General features: G+C 37.4%; 4 protein-coding genes across 5 annotated transcripts; 1 reads left to right on the plus strand and 3 right to left on the minus strand.

Moving 5' to 3' along the window:
• Positions 1–400: 400 nt before the first annotated feature.
• Positions 401–2703, minus strand: LOC137738005 (Prefoldin chaperone subunit family protein). The gene is made up of 6 exons (XM_068477603.2): positions 2570–2703; positions 2357–2386; positions 2104–2205; positions 1485–1592; positions 1205–1259; positions 401–907 (listed from the first exon to the last, which is right to left on the minus strand). The coding sequence occupies exons 1-6, from the start codon at positions 2659–2661 to the stop codon at positions 836–838; spliced, it is 459 nt and encodes a 152-aa protein (XP_068333704.2). The 5' UTR covers positions 2662–2703; the 3' UTR covers positions 401–835.
• Positions 2704–3246: 543 nt separating this feature from the next.
• Positions 3247–4769, minus strand: LOC137738206 (uncharacterized). The gene has a single exon (XM_068477838.2). It carries the CDS (start codon positions 4767–4769, stop codon positions 3702–3704), a length of 1068 nt encoding a protein of 355 aa, XP_068333939.2. The 3' UTR covers positions 3247–3701.
• A 2709-nt stretch (positions 4770–7478) lies between these two features.
• Positions 7479–8875, plus strand: LOC137736318 (uncharacterized). The gene has a single exon (XM_068475605.2). The coding sequence runs from the start codon at positions 7709–7711 to the stop codon at positions 8714–8716; it is 1008 nt and encodes a 335-aa protein (XP_068331706.2). The 5' UTR covers positions 7479–7708; the 3' UTR covers positions 8717–8875.
• A 981-nt stretch (positions 8876–9856) lies between these two features.
• On the minus strand, positions 9857–15323 carry LOC137737599 (putative protein S-acyltransferase 22). 2 transcript variants are annotated; one of them, XM_068477133.2, is made up of 9 exons: positions 14654–15323; positions 14453–14566; positions 13115–13501; positions 12646–12714; positions 12487–12558; positions 11931–12059; positions 11681–11761; positions 11138–11326; positions 9857–10887 (listed from the first exon to the last, which is right to left on the minus strand). In XM_068477133.2, exons 1-9 carry the CDS (start codon positions 14693–14695, stop codon positions 10096–10098), a joined length of 1875 nt encoding a protein of 624 aa, XP_068333234.2. In that variant the 5' UTR covers positions 14696–15323; the 3' UTR covers positions 9857–10095. The 2 variants fall into 2 exon arrangements, with proteins under 2 accessions (XP_068333234.2, XP_088538565.1); XM_088682439.1 differs by having other exon boundaries at positions 11931–12228.
• Between the last annotated feature and the right edge of the window lie 3528 nt (positions 15324–18851).

The following is an 18851-nucleotide window of genomic DNA, read 5'->3' on the forward strand; positions in this document are numbered from 1 at the left end:
TATATAGTAATTTGATTAAGCAATGATTTTTTTTTTCTCAAATTGATTTTTGAACGTGCTATCTTAAATTTTTTTTATGAACCCTTCAACCTAAAAAGTTCAAATTGTGACAAAGTTAGATTTCATCACTTATGAATCGTTCGTTGGATTAGATTCTCTTCTCTCAAACTCATCCGTTGAAAGAAACAAACCCCCACTTCGCCCTCTGAAATAATTTGATTTTCACGTATAACACAACAATTTACCTAGCACCAATTGGTAAATTAGGATACAATTTCGAAAAAAAAAATTATTTGAAAATTTCAGCCATCAATGCCCATGAATATTAAATCAATTTGAAATTTTAATTCTTATGGAATTTAAAACAATCATTAATTAGCCAAATTGCAAGAAAAGTAAGTAACTAAAAAGAATTGAAATAATAATAATAGGAGAATATAAGTGTATTCGCAAGTGGAGGGAGATTGATAGAATTTTGTTCCCATGGGTTGCTACTTTTTTTGTGGGACCCACTACTTTTTGGGGCTAGATGTAGCCCGATTTTATGCTACCCAAGAAAGGAAGTTGCTAGCCACAGTGGTGGATCTAGCCCCATTTTCCAGCTCATTGGGGTTGAAATTTCTCGCTAAGGCTGGAAATGTAGTAACCTCGTGGAGAATAAAGCCTTCATTGGGGATGCTCTAACGAGGTCAAAGAGGATACATGCTTTTAATTTTTAGAAAATGAAACAGCAGAGAAGCATGCCAACACTCAATCAAAAATTTAAAGTTGTAGTCGTAGACACGTCTGATTTACTTGGAAGTCATGAGACGGCAAGTTTATTAAGTTGTCGATGTCAAAAAATGCGCTCTGAGGCAGTTTTTGCTTCTGCTGGAAGCTGGAGCAATTCTCGAATCCCTTCGCAGACCTGCAAGCAATTCATAGTAAGATCGTTGTAGGCAAACACTTCCAGTACCATGCCAAATTCTGTACGCATGCTTTGATCACAATTTCATATTGCCTTTTACGACTGTTCTGTCTTATACTTTCTATTTTGGAAGCAAATACTATCTGAATTATACGAACACGTACTTATAAAAAACACAAAAATATCCCATCCAAATGAGATAAACGGGAGACCATCAAACAATTTCGAGTTCTGCAACCCATGTCCAAGGAAAAATGTAACTAATCAAGTAGAAAGCATTGCTGCAAGTGAACATACCAGCTTTATCTGAGCTTTAATTGATGCAATAAGGTTAGTACACTCTTCAACTTGCCTACAGAGATTGATCAGACGCATTAATTTGACAGTACTTAATCAAAGAAGACGGAATATATTAAAACAGGGAACAGGGGTTTTTCAACGAATCTAGTAGGATACATTTCACTAATATCTACTAGATTTCGACAAATTTTATTTTGTTTCTGTCCTGTAATCCAATCTGCCATGATAAAACCATCCAAGAAAACCAACATGGAACAATTACAACAAAAGCTCGTACCTGGCTAACTTTTCTTCTCTTTGAGATATGTAATTTAAAGCTTCAGACCAGGTGAACTCCACATGAAATCCTAGTCCAATATCTACAAATATGCGTCGTGTATCTGGCCTGTGAACATGCAGATAGAGAGAAGGTGAATCTGCCCCATCCCACAGCAATAATAAGGAACAGGTAAAAACTAAAAATCCATCGATATCAAAGATGGAAACAAAACCAAGAATGATAATAGTTTCAACAATAGTAAACAAAACATACGAACATATATAATGCTTTTGATGAAGATTCCAATGTGTGGTCGTGGATCGTGGTAACTACCAATTTAGCCTAATATACCTATGATTACGAACAACGTAGTGATTCTAGTGAATATAAACTTACACACAAATGGAATTGGTTACAAAGTTTTAATCAAAATCAGATCCCAAGAGACAATAAGAAGTCAATAAAGAGGCACCAAAACGTGGTTTACATACATACGGCTCATTTAGGGTTAGTAATAGTATATCTCCAACTCTATTTTTCATGGAAAGTTTGTAACCGGTTCTATTTATGCGTATCTCCCGTACCATATAAAGCACAATTAGAGAAAGTTGAACGATACAGAGATGCTACCACTTACACGTCAGCTTGCATATAAACTTCAGAGCCAAGATTAACCAAAGTCCTAAGACTGGTCACACTATTTTTCTCCAAATTCTCAATGTTCTTCCGCAAATCCGAGCTTTCATTTAAACAAAAGTCAAGAAAACACCTTCAAAAACCGAAAAACACCAAATGGAATTGCATATTCCGAATGTCGAGTTTCCAAAAAAAATCACATTTGGGTAAAATTTAATTAATCAAAACGAAAGAGGGAAAACCGAAAAGGATACAAAACTTTTTGTTGCTCGAACACCTTGTCCCTGCAAAGCAAGAATCACACCCCCAAAAAATATACAATTAAATTTGATAAGCAAATAGGAAACCCTAATTAAAGTTGAAAAGCAATTAAATTTGATGCAACTGGAGCTTGGTAATGTACGCAAAGAAAACCCTAGAAAAGGGGTTCCAGTACAGTAGTGGGGAGAGGGCGTACGAAACGGTACCGTTGAGCAATGGCGCGGACGAGGTCTGGTTTGAGGCGTTGGTCGACGAACTCCTCGAATTTCTGAATTTTTTTTTGGCGGGAGATGTCCATGAGCGCTAGACTGGACTGGATTTGCAGAGCTCGCTTGCTTCTCTGCACACAGAAAGTCGGTCTCTGGAGGTAAACGACGATGCAGCTGGAGGGATGATAGGCTTTGATCCAACGACGTCGTATAAGGCGTCCCCGATTTGGGTCTCGGACCAATTTGGATGGACAGCATTATATTTACTGGCTTATCGGGGTACAGGCCCAAGCCCAAAACGTCTTCATTGACACGAAGCGGAAAAGAAAAATAAAAAAAAATATGTGAACCTTTTCTCCTTATCCATGATCCCGGCTCGTGTTCCGAGTACACAAAGGGAGAATCCCTTTTTCCTAATCCATCAAATCAAGAGATTCGTACCGTTGAAATTTAATCAAACGGTTACAAACAGAAGCTCATTTTAAAAGTTATAATAACTTCATCCGTTGGATCCATTTTCAACAGCACGGATTCCCTGATTTGGTGGATTAGAAGGAAGAGATCCTCTCCCGATCCCTTCCCAAAAATAGGAAGTTGGCTTCTCTGCAACACAGTATTTTTGTTTCCTTGATTATTTTTTTTTTGTTAAAAACTGAAGTGTGCGTGAAAGAAAATGGATAAGTTGAGATATTCTCTGTATTACCATTTGGTTTTATGGTGTAAAATTGGATAAGCTTAAAGTAACTTACCTGTATGAATTACACTAACACTAATTTGGCATAATGTATCGGAAAATAAAAATAAATATGAATTGAACTACGGATAATTTATTCTTGAAGAAAATAACACTTCCCATCACTTCCTTTGTGGCCTTGAGAATTCTTTTCCTCATTCTTCATTCTCCTAGCTCCCTCAACTAGTCAATTTTTGCAATCAAATGAAGTAAATACTAACCAGCTGAAGGCACTTGAGGTTACATCCGGCCGTGAACCCTTGCTCGGAAGGTCTACCAATGCACAAGTTTGCGGCATTTAACAGCCGGTGACCACAAATGGCAACGAAATCCTAAGTTTTCATGCAGCAGCTCCCATCTTCAAAATAATTGTATCAAAAAGTTATGTTGATGGTGTCATTGAATGCCAACTGATTCAGTAGAAAAGGTTATTGTTTCCAAAATCGAATGAGATTCACCATCCAAAGATGTTTCCATCTTCAAAGATCTGCAACTGAAGTAGAAAACTGCACTGTTCATGGAGTCGATAAGCACCACAAACGAATACATGATCACCAAAAGAGGCCCTTCCCAAATGCGTGAAGACCCGTCTCCGTAGCTCAAAGTCTTCACCCTATGCTCAAACAATCCCTCAACAAACGCCATTCCAATACTCGATCCAAGAAATATCAGAAGCCCCACCTGAGTTTGTCCCTTGATCAAAACCCCAGACTGAACCAATGCCTCTGGTCCAGAGACATCCTCCAACACAGAGATCACAATAGCAATGTTGCAAATAATAATGGCATTGGCAAAAACGACCGAGAAGGGGAGCCCAACCACCATTGCAGCATACACAATATAATTTGGCGACAACCCCACTATCGAACATGCATTGCACACAGCAAGAAGAAGGACCAAAAACAAGACGACGCTACCAGCAACCACCATACACATCCATATATAAGTTGAAACAACCCGCCTCCATATCTTGCACATAACAAAGTAAAACTGGGATGCATCAAACTTCTTCAGGGAGTAACTACAATACACGGAGTAAACCACCGCGGCCTTCGACAACAATGACAATGTGATGTACAAGGGAAAGCACATTGTACACGAGATAGCCATCTCAGCAAACTTCTGGCAAGAGTGACTGATAAAATCCCTCAAAGGGAGCCCACTGGACTTTGCAATTAACAGCATCCTAATGGTTAGTCTCTTTACAAGTGACTGATCAACTAGCAAATTCGACAAAAGCACAGCGGAAATTGGGCAGATTAGCAACATGGCAATCGCCAAAAACCCCCACGAATTGTACCGGAGAATTCTAACAGTTTCCCTCAAAATCTCCAGAGCACTCATCGAATGAAATCTATGATCGTTACCAGAGAGATCTAACTCAAATCTACGCAAATGGGGTTCTTCGGATCCCTCTTTTTTCGAGTGATCCAATCTCATTCTTGGTGAACTTTCAGCTTCCATTTTTTTTTCCTCCAAATCAATCACTCACAACACCAATTCAACAGAATTACAATACATATAATATGTATATATATATGATGACAATCAAAGATCAAACAGAGCTAGATTCAACTCAAAACGCAAAACCCAGAAGCCAGATTCGCACGAAAAGCTTTACCGGCACTACAGATCTCAGGAGTCACGGAATACAGACGGGACATACCTTGAAAGCTGGGAGGTCGCACTGGGGGTGGTGATGGAGAGGCGTTTCGCGGAGGTTCTCCGGCGAGTCTGGCGGAGGAGGAAGGCGTTGAGAAGGAGGGAGCTCTGACTCTCATGGAGGATTTGATTGAGAATCGCGCATGGCGTGTGGAATTTGGGCGTGAAGGAGAATTAAAGAAATGAATGAAGGATATGCGAGTGTGCGCGTCGGTGAGTTTAACTTGGTCGGGCTTTTATATGGCCAACAGATTCCTCTCCGGATCTTTTGGTGAGGATCTATTCGTCCGTAAATCGTGTTCGTTCATCGTACATTATGTGATTGGTTTTTATTAGGTACAGTTTCTATTTAATTTTAAATAAAAATATTTAAAATAATTTATGATCGCACGATATATAATAAACGAATATGATTCACTAATTTCCAGAATCCTCACAAAGAGGATCCTGCGAGAATTCGGATTCTTTATATGGAATTGTGGTGGAGCTGCCAGCTGCACTACCTTACGATCTGGACGACGACGTTTTAGACTTACTTTCGTTTGTTGGTTAATATACGGCTTAGGAGAAAACTGTTTATTTCTCGGAGGATACAAGGGATTTGTAAAGAAATGGTTTAGTGCAAAAAAATAATAATAAAAGAAATTATATTGTGTATAATTTGATATTTTAAGGTCTCGTTTGGCACTGTTTTGAGAAGTGATAGAAACACGTTTTCATAAACAATTTTACAGCATTTATACTCACAAATTAAAAGTTTTACATAAAAGAATTCAAACGAGAGTAATCAATGGTTGTAGATTGCACCTAATTCAAGTGACATAAAAGCGATATTAGAGTAGAAACTCAATACCGTTTCACTAGAATATTAGACCACATGCGTAGATTCAAAATCATTCCTTTGTGTATAAATATACTAATTACCACATGAAAAGAGTGATTACAAGTAACAAGACTTTAAATCCAAATTCACTTTTTTTTTTTGTATAAATATACTAATTACCACTTGATTATTATAATTGGGTTTTTTTTTTTAATTCAAAATAGTCATTGAGATTAGCATAACTCCTCGACTTAGTCCTTGACAATGAAAATCGATAAAAGGGGTCTCTGAGTCTGTCCACTGTAAATCATTTTGGTTATTCTGTAAAAAATCTGTTAATATATTCGTTAAATTGTCACGTGAATGACCACGTGACCAGATACTCTGGTCAAACCAATCCTTCCAACTAACAAGGATGTTGATATATTTTTTTTTTACGGAAATACCAAAATGATTTGCGATGGACAAAAAATCACTTCTACGATTTACATTTTCATGGATTAAAAAAAAAAATTATGTCAATATTAAAAATCATTTTGACTAAAATCCTCATAATTGGAACTAGTATTTTATTTTCCTATGTACCAACAAACATTAGTCATTTAATGAGACGTGCAATTGTGCGTCTGTGATGGACTTTGAAGGATGTGGTAGTACTGCTTTGGTAATGCATGCATTTCTCTTTTCTTTTTTTTTTTCTTTTTTCTTTTTTTTTTTGGGAAAGGTATAACATTCAGTAAGATGTACAAGACGATAGAAAATAAGATTATGAGTTTTAAAATAGCGGAAATTGAAACGATGAAATTTTATTTTTTTAAAATTTGTAAATTTTTCTGTTTGTTAACCTAAAAGAATACTGGAAGTTGAATACAAAATTTGTTATTTTTAAACTCTCAATCATAGAAATTTGGAAATGACACATATTTACATGAAAGTTAAACTTGGAAATTAGATATCCCAAATTCCAATTTTTTTCCATGTGAAAATTTTAAATTTTTATGTTTATGAATTCAAACAAGAAAATTAGTGCATATCAATTTATAAATTCTAACTTTTATCAAAATTCTAAATTTATTTTCTTAATTCAATCATAATGTAAAAGAACTTTACCGAAACGTTCAAACTGAAATAAAAAAAAAAAAAAGAGGCCACCATACATCGTGAATCAACGATTTAATAATCATATGGAAAGAAAGGTATCGTAGATTCCTTTCTATATTAGTAGCATGACAATGGGTTTCAATTAAAGACCCGTACGGTGCAACTATCAAGCAAGCAAGAGAACTAAAATTTCTTTCTATTATTAATACTGCGATTTAGTAATATTTTTTTTATTTTTCTAAACAAAAGTTCTGACGTATAATTTACATAGATGACAATTTTGTATAATATTTGTAAAATATAAAAGAAACACAAATGAAAGTCAAGTTAAAAAGGTGACTCAATTAAAGAAAAAAGAGCAAAGTTATTAGCACTTCAAAAATTACATTCTATACTCCTCACAAGTGTATTTTTCTTTAGAATTATAGAAAATTTAAAATACCAAATAAGATTTTTGAAGTGTTAATAACAATTCCCTTAATAAATACTCAAGATAAAAAAATACGAGTAAAATTTACACGGAACAAATTTAGTTATAATATCTCAAGTCTATCAGGCTGTTATATCTTTTAATTTTAATCACGTAAAATTGTCTGATTGACGTGATATACCATTACGTTTGACTGAGTTGCAGCCTAATTTGTTTGAGCTGGTAGCCATAGTAACGGCGGCCCGACGAAGACCAACCCAAGAAAATAGAGCCGGGCCCGTCTCAGTCCTCAACACCCAATTCCTCCAAAATCATCATCTTCTTCATCATTGGCTTCCTTCCACCTGCAATTCCAAAACCTTCAAACTTCTTCGTTCCGGATCAGCCATGGCAACCCCATCTCCGCCTCCAACCGTTTGCACAGTCCTCAACGAATCCAAGCGCATAGTCAACGCCCACTCCTGCCACTTCCTAGCCCTCTCAGTCCTCTTCCTCCTCCCCCTCGCCTTCTCCTCCACCGTTTACCCCACAATCCAGAACCTCCTCGCCGATCGAGTCCCAGACAACTCCAAGATATTCCTCGAAATCTCAACTTTCGACCCCCATCAGCACCAACCCATCATCCCCGCCAAAACCCTTCTCATCGCCCTTGCTTTCTCCCTCTTCGCCGTCGTCTTCTCTCTCTGCGCCCTCGGGTCGATCACTTACAGTGTGTTTCACGGATTCTATGGCCGGCCGGTCAAGCTCGTCTCCGCCGTCAAATCCGTCGTCTCCTCCTTCTTCCCTCTATTGGGCACTGCTTTCATTTCCCAGGTCCTCGTTTTATTGGTTTTTGTTCTTTTCGGGCTGTACGTGTTCTTGGTGGTTCGAGGAGCTGAGCTCATGGGGTTTGAATTGGAGTACTCTTCGCCTCATTTCATTGGGTTTTTAGCGGTTGTTGTGACTGTTCTGTTTCTGGTTTTGCTGCATCTTCAAGTGAATTGGACACTGGCTGGTGTTGTTGTTGTGGTGGAATCAAAATGGGGATTCGGGTCCTTGACCCGAAGTGCGAATTTGATCAAGGGAATGAGATGGGTGGCATTGTGGTTGCTGATATTTTTCGGGTTTTTCGTGGGGGTTTTGGGGTTCTGCAGTTGGGTTTCGGCATTGGATTTGAAGGGAGATACTGATGGGTGGAAGAGCTGGGCGTTTCTGGTGCAAATTGTGGTGACTGCGACTTCTCTCGTGCTGCTGATGCTCTACAATGCCGCCGCAAATACGGTGTTGTATATGTATTGCAAGGCCGTGAATGGTGAGCTTGCCATGGAAATTGCTGAGGAGTTTGCTAGGGAGTATGTGAGCTTGCCCTTCGACAACGGAAAAGTCCCTCATCTTGTTTCGGTTGCATATGCTTGACGAGGAGCTTGAGGTCAGTCTGCAACTTAGAACGTCTGCACTTCTTGGTAATTGCTAGTATAGTTTAGTACATCAGAGTCGGACTTTATGTGTAAACGAATAAAATCAAATGTATGTGATCAATACAAATGGCTTGTAAATACAATTGGTGTTGCCTGATTTTCGTGTTTCGACGATTGTGGGAAACGGATGGCATTGTTGTTTTCGGATTGGTATGTAAAGCGAAGCCATAGCGCTTGCAGCTCCTTCTGAAAGTAATTGTTTTAGACTAGCCACTATCCGGTAAACCTAACATTAACACGATTTCCACAATTTGTTCCAACGAAGAAGCTATCTGCGCATTTAGATCTGTCGATTTTAAAGTTGATACGAGATGCATAACTCGCCTTGCTGAATCTGGGTTCATTTGATGTGGTTAGTTCTTCAAGCTTGAGCTTCTTTGAGTTCTCTGGTTTTGGTAGTTGCTTGTTTAGGATGCAGTGGAAGGCACTAACGATTAATAAACTTAAAACCAATTTCCAAATTGCGAATCTAACAAGTAACAAGGCGGCATAGATTTTATTAAATTAAATGTTAGATTAGCTACTGATGGGGTTTAAACTCACGTCATCATGCAAAGATTCAACACTTTTTCACCATTGTAGTAAAATACCACTTGCCATTTGGCCTTATATTTGGATGCAGTGAAATGCGGATGAATGCGCAACCTCTTAGTAACTGAGATGTTACGCACAACAATAAATCTGGAAGCAAATATATAATCGAAGCGCTTCTAAACCATGTTTGACAAAAAAAAAAAAAAAAAAATCAGGTGTGTCATCCATAATAGAAACGCCTTTTGAATTTTTAATAAAATTTTCAACGTGATCACAATACAAGCACTAATAAGTAAAATAACTTTCTAAAGAAGCAATTTCAAACAAGCCCAACATAAATAATTCTCCATAAAGCACCAAAAATTGTTTTTATAACCCAAAAATGCTTTTAAAATTATTTTTTGAAAGCGTTTTTAGACATTTCAAAAGTGATGCCGTACCGATACTGTTTTAGACTTATAGTTATGTGGATTGTTCCCAATGTTAATGGCTATTGGGAAGCCATTTGAAGGAGTCAATTATCCATATTGTTTTACCCAGCCAGTTGTGGAGGAAGAAAGAACGTAATTACTGACATTAATCCAGCTGAGGGTGTGGCTGCAATTAAGCTCATCAGACAGTACAGAAGTATGTGCATCTCGGTTAAAAGTTTGAAACCGAACTTTAATAATTTATGTACATCGCATGAAGCCCTGAGACTAAGATCTCGACGCGGATTACAGCCCCACGAATGAAAGAATTAAAATTAAAATCACCTAAGTTCCGACAAATCGCAGTTGTTGATCAGAGCTTTCTTGTGTAAGCCAGGCCAGAAGATGATGAGGCGTTCAGTTTGACAACCCGTTCGTCCTGATCAGACCCAAAGAGAAGGTTACTCCTGTTTGTTGACCTTTGGACAATTCTAGTAGGAACCCTGTCGCTGTCTTCTCCACCCGAGGCTTCATACCCTTCGTACCCATCACTGGTGGACCTTGATAGTGGTATTCCCCTCTGGCCAGCTGCAATAGCGCCTGCAGGCAGACCTGTAAGCCGCCTTGCCTCTTCAGCTCCTGATGATGACACCCGGAAGGGATGGATGTCAGGTGAGTCTAAACTGCTCTCAGGAGAAGAAGCAACAATTCCCGTGGAGCTTGACATAGCTCGGCTTGTTTGGAAAGCACTCCGAGCTTCAAGCTGAAGAGGAGCCAAACTAGTCGATGTCTCAGTAAAGCCCTTCTCAACAGCTATAGATGAACCCTTCGTTATAGACTCCATGGGAAGGTCAGCTGGGAGTCGCACCCGCTTGGTAGGTCGCCTTCTGTTATTGTCAGGCCTTGGAACCATTCGGCGCCCACTGGTTCCGCCAAAGCTGCTGTCTCTTTCTAGTACAAAAGGAGCATCCCGTCTCACAGGCTGCAGGATCTTGGACTTCTTTCTTGCCTCTGCTGCAGCTTTTGATACCTCTTCGGCATTTAATCTTGCCAGAGTCCACGGACTTATCTTTACTGGTGCATTCTTCTTCTTAACTGGTTCCCCTCCCACCATCTTTTTTCCGCATGAACTGACAGATCCGGTCTCTGGGGGCACAACATCAAACTGGAAAAAGGAAAACAGCAAAACAAAATCAGCTCATTTCGTTTACGATCCTTGTTCTAATATCAGGGCTGTTACTGCAATTTACAGATTGGGAAGCCCTATGGAAAAGGAGCTTGCACTGATGCTGATGCTAAGGAGGAGAAACTCTAGAAAAGTCCATCACTTGGAAAACAACCACCCAATGGAACAAGTATAAACACGGATCAGGAAGCACTATCTACTGTAGCAAAACAGTTGCATATCAGATTACCTGATCTTCAAGGAACAGTCGTGGAGGTGTACACCATGCGCCACGGTGGAAAGTATTAAAGGAGCTTGCACTGCTTAATCCCGTAAGTGAGCTAGCAGGAGACATTTGAGCACTCTGCTGACCTCCAACTCCTTGTTGCTCTTGCTCCTGCTCCCTCAAAGCGATGATGTAATCATACGTGCTGATTCCCTGCACAATTGCAGGTTACCATTGTTAGCTAATTAACAATTTATTCTATTCACCTAAAACATATATTCTGCATGAAAAAGGATAAGATAGGTTCTGCAAGTGAACTGTTAAGCAAGAAATTGAGGTGAAACAGACAGATATTCAATGGACAAGTATCAAATTGGCGAATAATTATTAATGCTCATTGACAGTAAGATGGGTGACTAACGATTACTAGAGAAAAAGACATTGGAGGCATTTAAACGGATCCTGAAACTGTAATGACAAAAATGATCCAAACAATTACTACAAGGACTTGATCCTCTATAGTAATATAAAACGAAAACGCCAACATGATTATGTATGAAGGCTAACCTTCTTTATAAGCAGGATATGAAAAAAGAAAAGCTGTGCAAGTGGAAGGGTTGCAATCATAGCCAAAAGGCTGCACGCTGCCTGCAAAGCTTAAGAATTTCATAAGTTCTATAGTACAAGCACAAAACCACAGAAAATAATTCTCGTCATGTAGGAATTGCTCAGCTAGACTAGAAAAGCCACGAATTTACAGAAGGTTGATTAGGAAATGCAGCTAAATTGGAAATCGAGACAATGGCTGAAGACTCACCACCACAATGATGAAAGGCGCCAAAGAGAAACTGCTTCCCAACTTGGATGAAATATCCACAGAGATATGCTTCCTCTCAATAATACAGCAGATAATCACGAAGATTCCAGTTGACCATTGTAAAATAAGCTGCAATCTCAAGCACATGGTGCACAAACCATGTACATACCTGTCAATAATTAATTCGAATGAAAGTGACTTGAAAATAAAAATGCTTACTCTGAGGCGATCTTCAGGTTCCGGCTTGTTGCTTTTGGGCATAATGACAGAAAATATAGGATAAAGAAACCAGGGAAGACTGTCAAGGTAACAGTTGGGGAAAGCCATTGGTGAAAAAACGAAATTGATTAGCAATATTGCCAAGGAAGATCCTACAAGTACTAAGGCAAAGGTCCTATCCGGTAAGTAATAGATGACATATGGAATCAATGGCAAAGCTTCATCAAGATTTTAAACAAAAGGCTAGAGTCCATGGGGTTTGACGATTAGAGGGCACAGGTTACCTGGAACTGGAGCAAACTCAAAAGGCTATTAAAGAATGGAGGAGCATGCTTACCAAGAGGAGAGAAGTAACCATAAGGGTGAAAAATTGTCGGTAATTCTTTTTGCCAATACAGTTGTTAAGCCACTAAAAATCAAAATTGAATGAAATTAGAAGAGTTACAAAGGCACGCAAAAGAAAATAGGATATTCAACCAATCAAGATCGTGTATACCCTGCAGTGATGATCGAACTGGTCAACACATTTGTCACAAACTCTGCAGTGCTTGCTGTACTTGTAAACCTGTGAGCGAAGAATTATTTGGATTACAGCAACTAAGTACACCATCAAAGCAAAAGCCATGAATAATTTCAAGAATGGTTAGAAGATGCTTGAGAAGATATTAGGAGGAAATGATCCCCAACAGGTTACATTTTAATTAAGCTTTTCTCTTAGAAAACAAAATACAAAATAGGGAAAGTAGTTAGGCAATCATGAAACGCAACCAATCCCGCTTTGCAGTAGGATATCTCCTAAATGTAAGCCAAAACTAGAGTGCAAAATATCTGCATGCAACACTATTGACCTGACACCTCAAATGAATCCTTCAGTTTCCGCTGCTTGTTATTTTATGCAGAGCACGACTCAAGAAATGTATGGGAAGAAGAACGAATATTAGTAGATGTCAACTGCATTTACACACCTCAACTTCACATAAGCTGCAATAGAACATGCCGTCTTCACCTTGTTGCAGAGTTTCCTCACTTGAACCGGAGCAATTGCAGACATAAGCACACGGAGAGCAAGCTAGTAGAAAGCAAGATGAATTTTCTGATGGACTCTTTCCACCATCACTGGTGGACATTTTAGAAGTCCCATCTTTGCCCAGAACATCCTTATCCAAGGGTTTTCCTCCAGCTGCATTAGCATCATTCATTGATGATGTTGATTCCCCATATAGTTTAGAATCTTTTGTTCTTTTATGCTTTTCATCGGCTGGAATGTTGAGGTATTTCTTTGACCTAAAAACTCGTGGATCTGCTGGATCAGCAGCTGCACACCAAATATATAGGCTGAAGGCGCATGTAATCTGAAAAGAAAATAGATGTTACTTAACAAGGAGGGCATAGGTAGAAGTAATATTATATTGGATGCAATCAAGAAAAATGTAAATCTATTTCGTTAACTGGCACATCAAACATGCTACATGGAGCTCCAAATTTAATGGGATAATGTTGGGGAGATCAAAATTTTAAACCAAATGCTTCACCAATAGGAAATAAGCACGTTAATCAACACTTAATAATCCAATGATCAACATCCACATCATTTGGTTTAGAAATTTGGTCTGCCTGCATTACCCAATTTAATGTCCTTTCACTCAAACAGACAATCCTGAGTCTATTGTTTCCCTTTTATCTTTAAATTTTCTTGAGCTAAGCATCATTTTGTTCTGCATACTTATCCCCAAGCAATGGGAAACTAAATATGGTCTAGATTCTCAAGGCAAAGAAAATAAAGAGCAATAAGAACGGTGGATTGACGTCTCAAACTTCAAATTAGTTATTCATAAAATCAACACAACTAGATTGCTACTATAGAAATGGCTGCGCAGACAAAAGTTATTCTCCAAACAAGCTTATTTGTCAATCTCTATAGGGCACTGCAACATCAGCAGAAATCACTTCAAAATTTCGAGAATACAGAACGATACAGCTAGACACTCAAATTATGTGCTTTTGTCCACACAAGTTGTCAAAATCTCGTACTTTAACACATCAAATTTTGAAATTTCATGCAACAGAAATCACACAAGCTAAAAGACAAGCAACCCATTTCCCTTATTAGCTAAAGTGAATGATAAGAACCAGAATTAATCAAACCCAGAAAGAGCAAGAACCCAGATTGGAGAATGAATTTCAGACATAAATAAGCAACAAAACGAATAAATCACATGGAACAATAAAAAAAAACGGATCTCAGCTGTCCAACCACCAAAACATGAGCACAAAATTAAGGGATTCAAAAGAAAATGGCTTACAAGAGGAGCGTAGAGTCCCATCACAATATACTGAAAAAGTTTCCTTCCAACGAAAGGAGCAAAGAACACATAGAAAGCAAACGCCAGCGCCAGAAATACAGCAACAGCCACCACCTTCAGAGATGCAAAAACAACCCCACAAAACAAGATTAGTACTCCAATTGACTGAGCTTAAACAACAATGGCGGCAAAGATTTTTACCTGGAGAGGATGGTATGGAAGTTGCCATCCATGCTTCCTCATCTTTCACTATGTTCAGCTGGAATGGTGAAAACCCAAGATTGAAAAGCAGAGAAAACAATGTATGGGGAAAAAAAATCCTGACTTGGGTGTCTCTTTTACTTATTTTCCTCCAGTTTCTCTCATTTTCCAGGTGAATTAAAAATAATTGAGGTAGTGTGGAACCAACCCAACAGAGACTGGATTAACATCTTCCAGGAGGGTGTTTAATCAGAGGGAAAAAGGAGCTCAAAGGGTGGAGAGAGAGTGGGTTTTTGAGAGAAATGGGCAACAAACAGCAATGAGGAAGCTTAGTCCTGGTTCACTCAATCATAACCTTTGAGTTATGGAAGGTGAGAGAAAAAGAGAGGACCTTTGCTGGTTTTGGATTTTCTCTTGTTTCTTTCCGCAGGGCTTTTTTTTCTTGAGCAAAGATGTATGGCTGGTTGACTGTACACACATGCGATGCGAGGAGAGAGAGGGTCTCTGGTTTTCTCTCGTTGCCTATAATTACTTACAACCAACCTATTACTTTTTTATTTGTTGCTAGCGTTACCTTTTCCTCTGGGCAAATCATGTGTGTCGCAGACCAGTTCAACAGACAGTTCACAGTTGTTTCCCTCTCCTTTTTGTAATTGCCCTCAACCCCCATGCAACCGTGTTCACTATCTCTATGTAAAATAGAGCTTGTTTGAAATTGTTTTTAAAATAATCGAAATTGTTTTCAGATAAGAAATTTTTAGATTCTAAAAGCATTTGAAGCATTAGTTATATTATGTGTTTCTTGTAAAAAATTTTTTTAACATTCATTTACATTTTTTTACCAATGATTGGTTCTAAAAACATCATCAAAAACGCTTTCAGCTATTTTAAAAATATTTCCAAATAAGCCTTATATTATTGTGACGGTATTCAAAACTAACAGGAACAGTGAGAATTCATTGTTAATTATTGTTTGAGATACCGCTTCAGGGAAGTAACCAATGTAAGTAAGTCCATCCATCTTGTATTTTCTAATGGGAAAACTTTGTATTTCTTATTGTGGTAACTCCTTATAGGAACTGGACAAATACCTACTTAAATTGAATGCTGTTTTTTTGTTCATCATGTCGTCTAAAATTACAAGGAGGGGGTGGTTGGATTGATGCCTCAAGAAAAAGACCCAAGTTTGGATCTTTTGCCTTAACCATCAAACCTTCTAAGAACTTGAGTAATTCTGCAAACATTTGCAAACAAGGATGTTGATGTTGAATGGTCCTACTTTGTTCTCTCTCTCCTCTATTGCTTTGCTTTGATGAATGCTTAAGGTTCACGTTTGTTCTTTTGCACGCCATTAGTTAGGATAAATTTAATTGGTCTCTCAACTCAAGAATAGGATTCTCTCCTGTCTTATTCTCATCTCCTTCCCTCCTCTCCTCTCACGTATTGTTTTTTGTCTTTTTGTCTCTATAAAAAAATCAATATAAGATGTTGACGTGACTAAACCGTAACCATTCAAATAGGAGAGGAAGAAAGGGGAGAGAGATTAAAAACGGAGAGAATTCTCCTCCCTCAACTCATGTCTTGAAAGTTGAAACCATTGCCATCAAATTATATATATATATTTTTTTTTTTTTTGTATTTGAGAGAATGTGTTTTACGTACGTTTACATGAATGTATCGTTTCATCTAAGTAATCAGACAGATAGCCTTATAAAGTAATATTTCGACCAAAAATAAAGACTTATAAAGTATTGGAACAAGATTCACTTGTTTAGAGATATTTCTTATATGAACCGGAGAAAACTATGCATGAAGATCCTTAGCCATTAAATCCATAGCTATAAAAGTACAAGTTTCCTAAACCATAAAGTGAAAAAGTCTTGTGCTCCCAAGGGACTATTGGTACTTCCAAAATGTGAGAAAAACTTGTGCTTTGAAGAGAGTTGCTCAACGAACGACATAGTCCGAACGTCTTAGTACAAGTTGTTCTAACATTTGGGGAGTATCAAGAGTCTCTTCAGTGCCAGACAATAAAATGTGTGTGAGGCAATGGCGGAGCTAACATGGGATCATTGGTTGTTCATGATCCCAATAGCTAGCTTCATAACTTAAATTTGTATACTTGTGTATAACACTACACATAATTGCAGCAAATTAAAAGAACAAGTCAAAAGCACTAAATTACAAACTGCCGCTTCTTTTGTGCAACGCCTTGTATATGTAGTTCTTTTCTTTCTTTTTCTTCTTCCATTTATTGTCTTTGATAAAAAGCTTCACGCAACAGGCCCTGGTAAAATTTGATAGAATGTGGCCTAACTTGGCAAGCAGTATGCTCATCATCAAAAGCTAGACGAAACGTTTCAATGAGGTTTTTTAGGCTAAAATCATAACTTTATTGTTATAAAATTCTGACTTCGCCATTTAAATGGATAAACAATTTGATAAAAGGCCAGAGAGTGACATAACAGTGAGAAAAGGCTCAAAGGGGCAATCGAAGGGGATGGTGCAGAATCTGCAGATTGCGAAGTCCATTCATCCGGCACTGGTTTTTTAGAGTTTCTAAAAACATTTTGTCAATTTGCATTTGGCATTTTCTTGTCAGATTTTGGACTCGATGACACATAAAATAACATATAAAATAGTACAAAAAATAATTCGTTCAGCAAACTTAGAATAGAGACTCGCTCCAGATCTCTCTGTCCGTAACTCAATAATTAAATAATTTAAAATTCAAAATGAATTTGACGGTTTTTATGAACTCATTTTATTGGTGTACCTGACATAAACTAAGGGCATCAATTTTTCTTCATACAAACCAAGGGCTCAAATTTCCTATTCCTTAAGCTCTAAAGACTAATGTCCAAAGAGGATTCAAATTTCCAAATTTATGCACTAAATAATGTGTCACCAATTAAATTTATACATTAATTCAAGTTGAAATTTAATTAATAATTATAAATAAAATTTATATGGTACATAATATAATATCTTATTTGGTGCACGAATTTAGCGTATATAGTATCGTCCTAATAAAAATAGGATAGCTACATACACACTCATTTTTACTTTTCACACACTCTTCTTAATTTTTTACCGTTAGATCAAATGAATCAAATAATTTAAATGGCAAAACAAATAACAAAGGTGTATAAAAAACAAAAATAGATATGTGAATATCACCAACGTAAAAACACTACAATTAAATGCCAAGTTGGTAATCAAGAAGATTGTAACAGGAATTACATATGAAAAAAAATTTGGTGTATCCGGCACACGGCCTTGTGGTATTATTATTTCAGTAAAATCATAATTAGCTTTATTCATACAAACGTGAAATTTTACTGGTTTGTTTGGGTAAAAATATGAGGTAAAAAGTGAAAAGAATTAAGGGGGTTTACGTATAGGGTCGCTGACATAGTTGTTGGGCTGCATTAAATTCTTTGGATCTCGATCTGTTCGCATGTAAAAAATATCATTGTGACAAGAATATAGGTAGTACATTATTTATTTTTATGTAAGTTGCAGGAAAATTTATTTTTAAAATTATCAACTTTTTAACATGTATATCTTATTTTTTATATAATAATACGTGATATACTATTTCGTGTGCCTGTAAAGTGAAAAATCGTGTATGCTCTCACGCTTTACGAGACCCCACCTATTTCCATATACGTTGACCAGACAGATGATTACGACCGTGGATGTCCAGCAAAGCTGCATGATGGTTGTTATTGATGATGGAATCGACGGTTCACGCAGTACACGTCGGCTTCTACATCTTACGAAGCTGTAGTGGATAGATGATCGATACTTTTCTGCTCTTGTTCTTTTCTCCTTGGGACCAATGTCGACATCATGTGGCAATTGGCATGCACTGACAGTGAGAGAAACTGCTTATCCCAGTATTTTTTTTTCATATATAAAAAAAAAAAATTTAAGAACAAATATTTATACACACAATTTTCTTTTTACATACTCTTATTTAATTTTGCGCTTGTTTTTCTTTACTTTATCCAAGTTATGTTATCAATTAACAAGAGTATGTATGGGATGTGAAAAATAATATTTGAAAATAATTTTCTGTATCTGAAGTTCTATATTCAAATCTTTGAAAAATATTCAAGATAAATCTAAGCACTATTTGAGGAGCTGCGAGTGATTATATTTGTAAGTCTTGTTGTAAAAAAAAGTAAAAACT

This window comes from Pyrus communis, chromosome 13, assembly GCF_041283825.1.
Source record: "Pyrus communis isolate YQ-2024b chromosome 13, ASM4128382v1, whole genome shotgun sequence".
In the NCBI taxonomy this organism is placed as follows: domain Eukaryota; kingdom Viridiplantae; phylum Streptophyta; class Magnoliopsida; order Rosales; family Rosaceae; genus Pyrus; species Pyrus communis.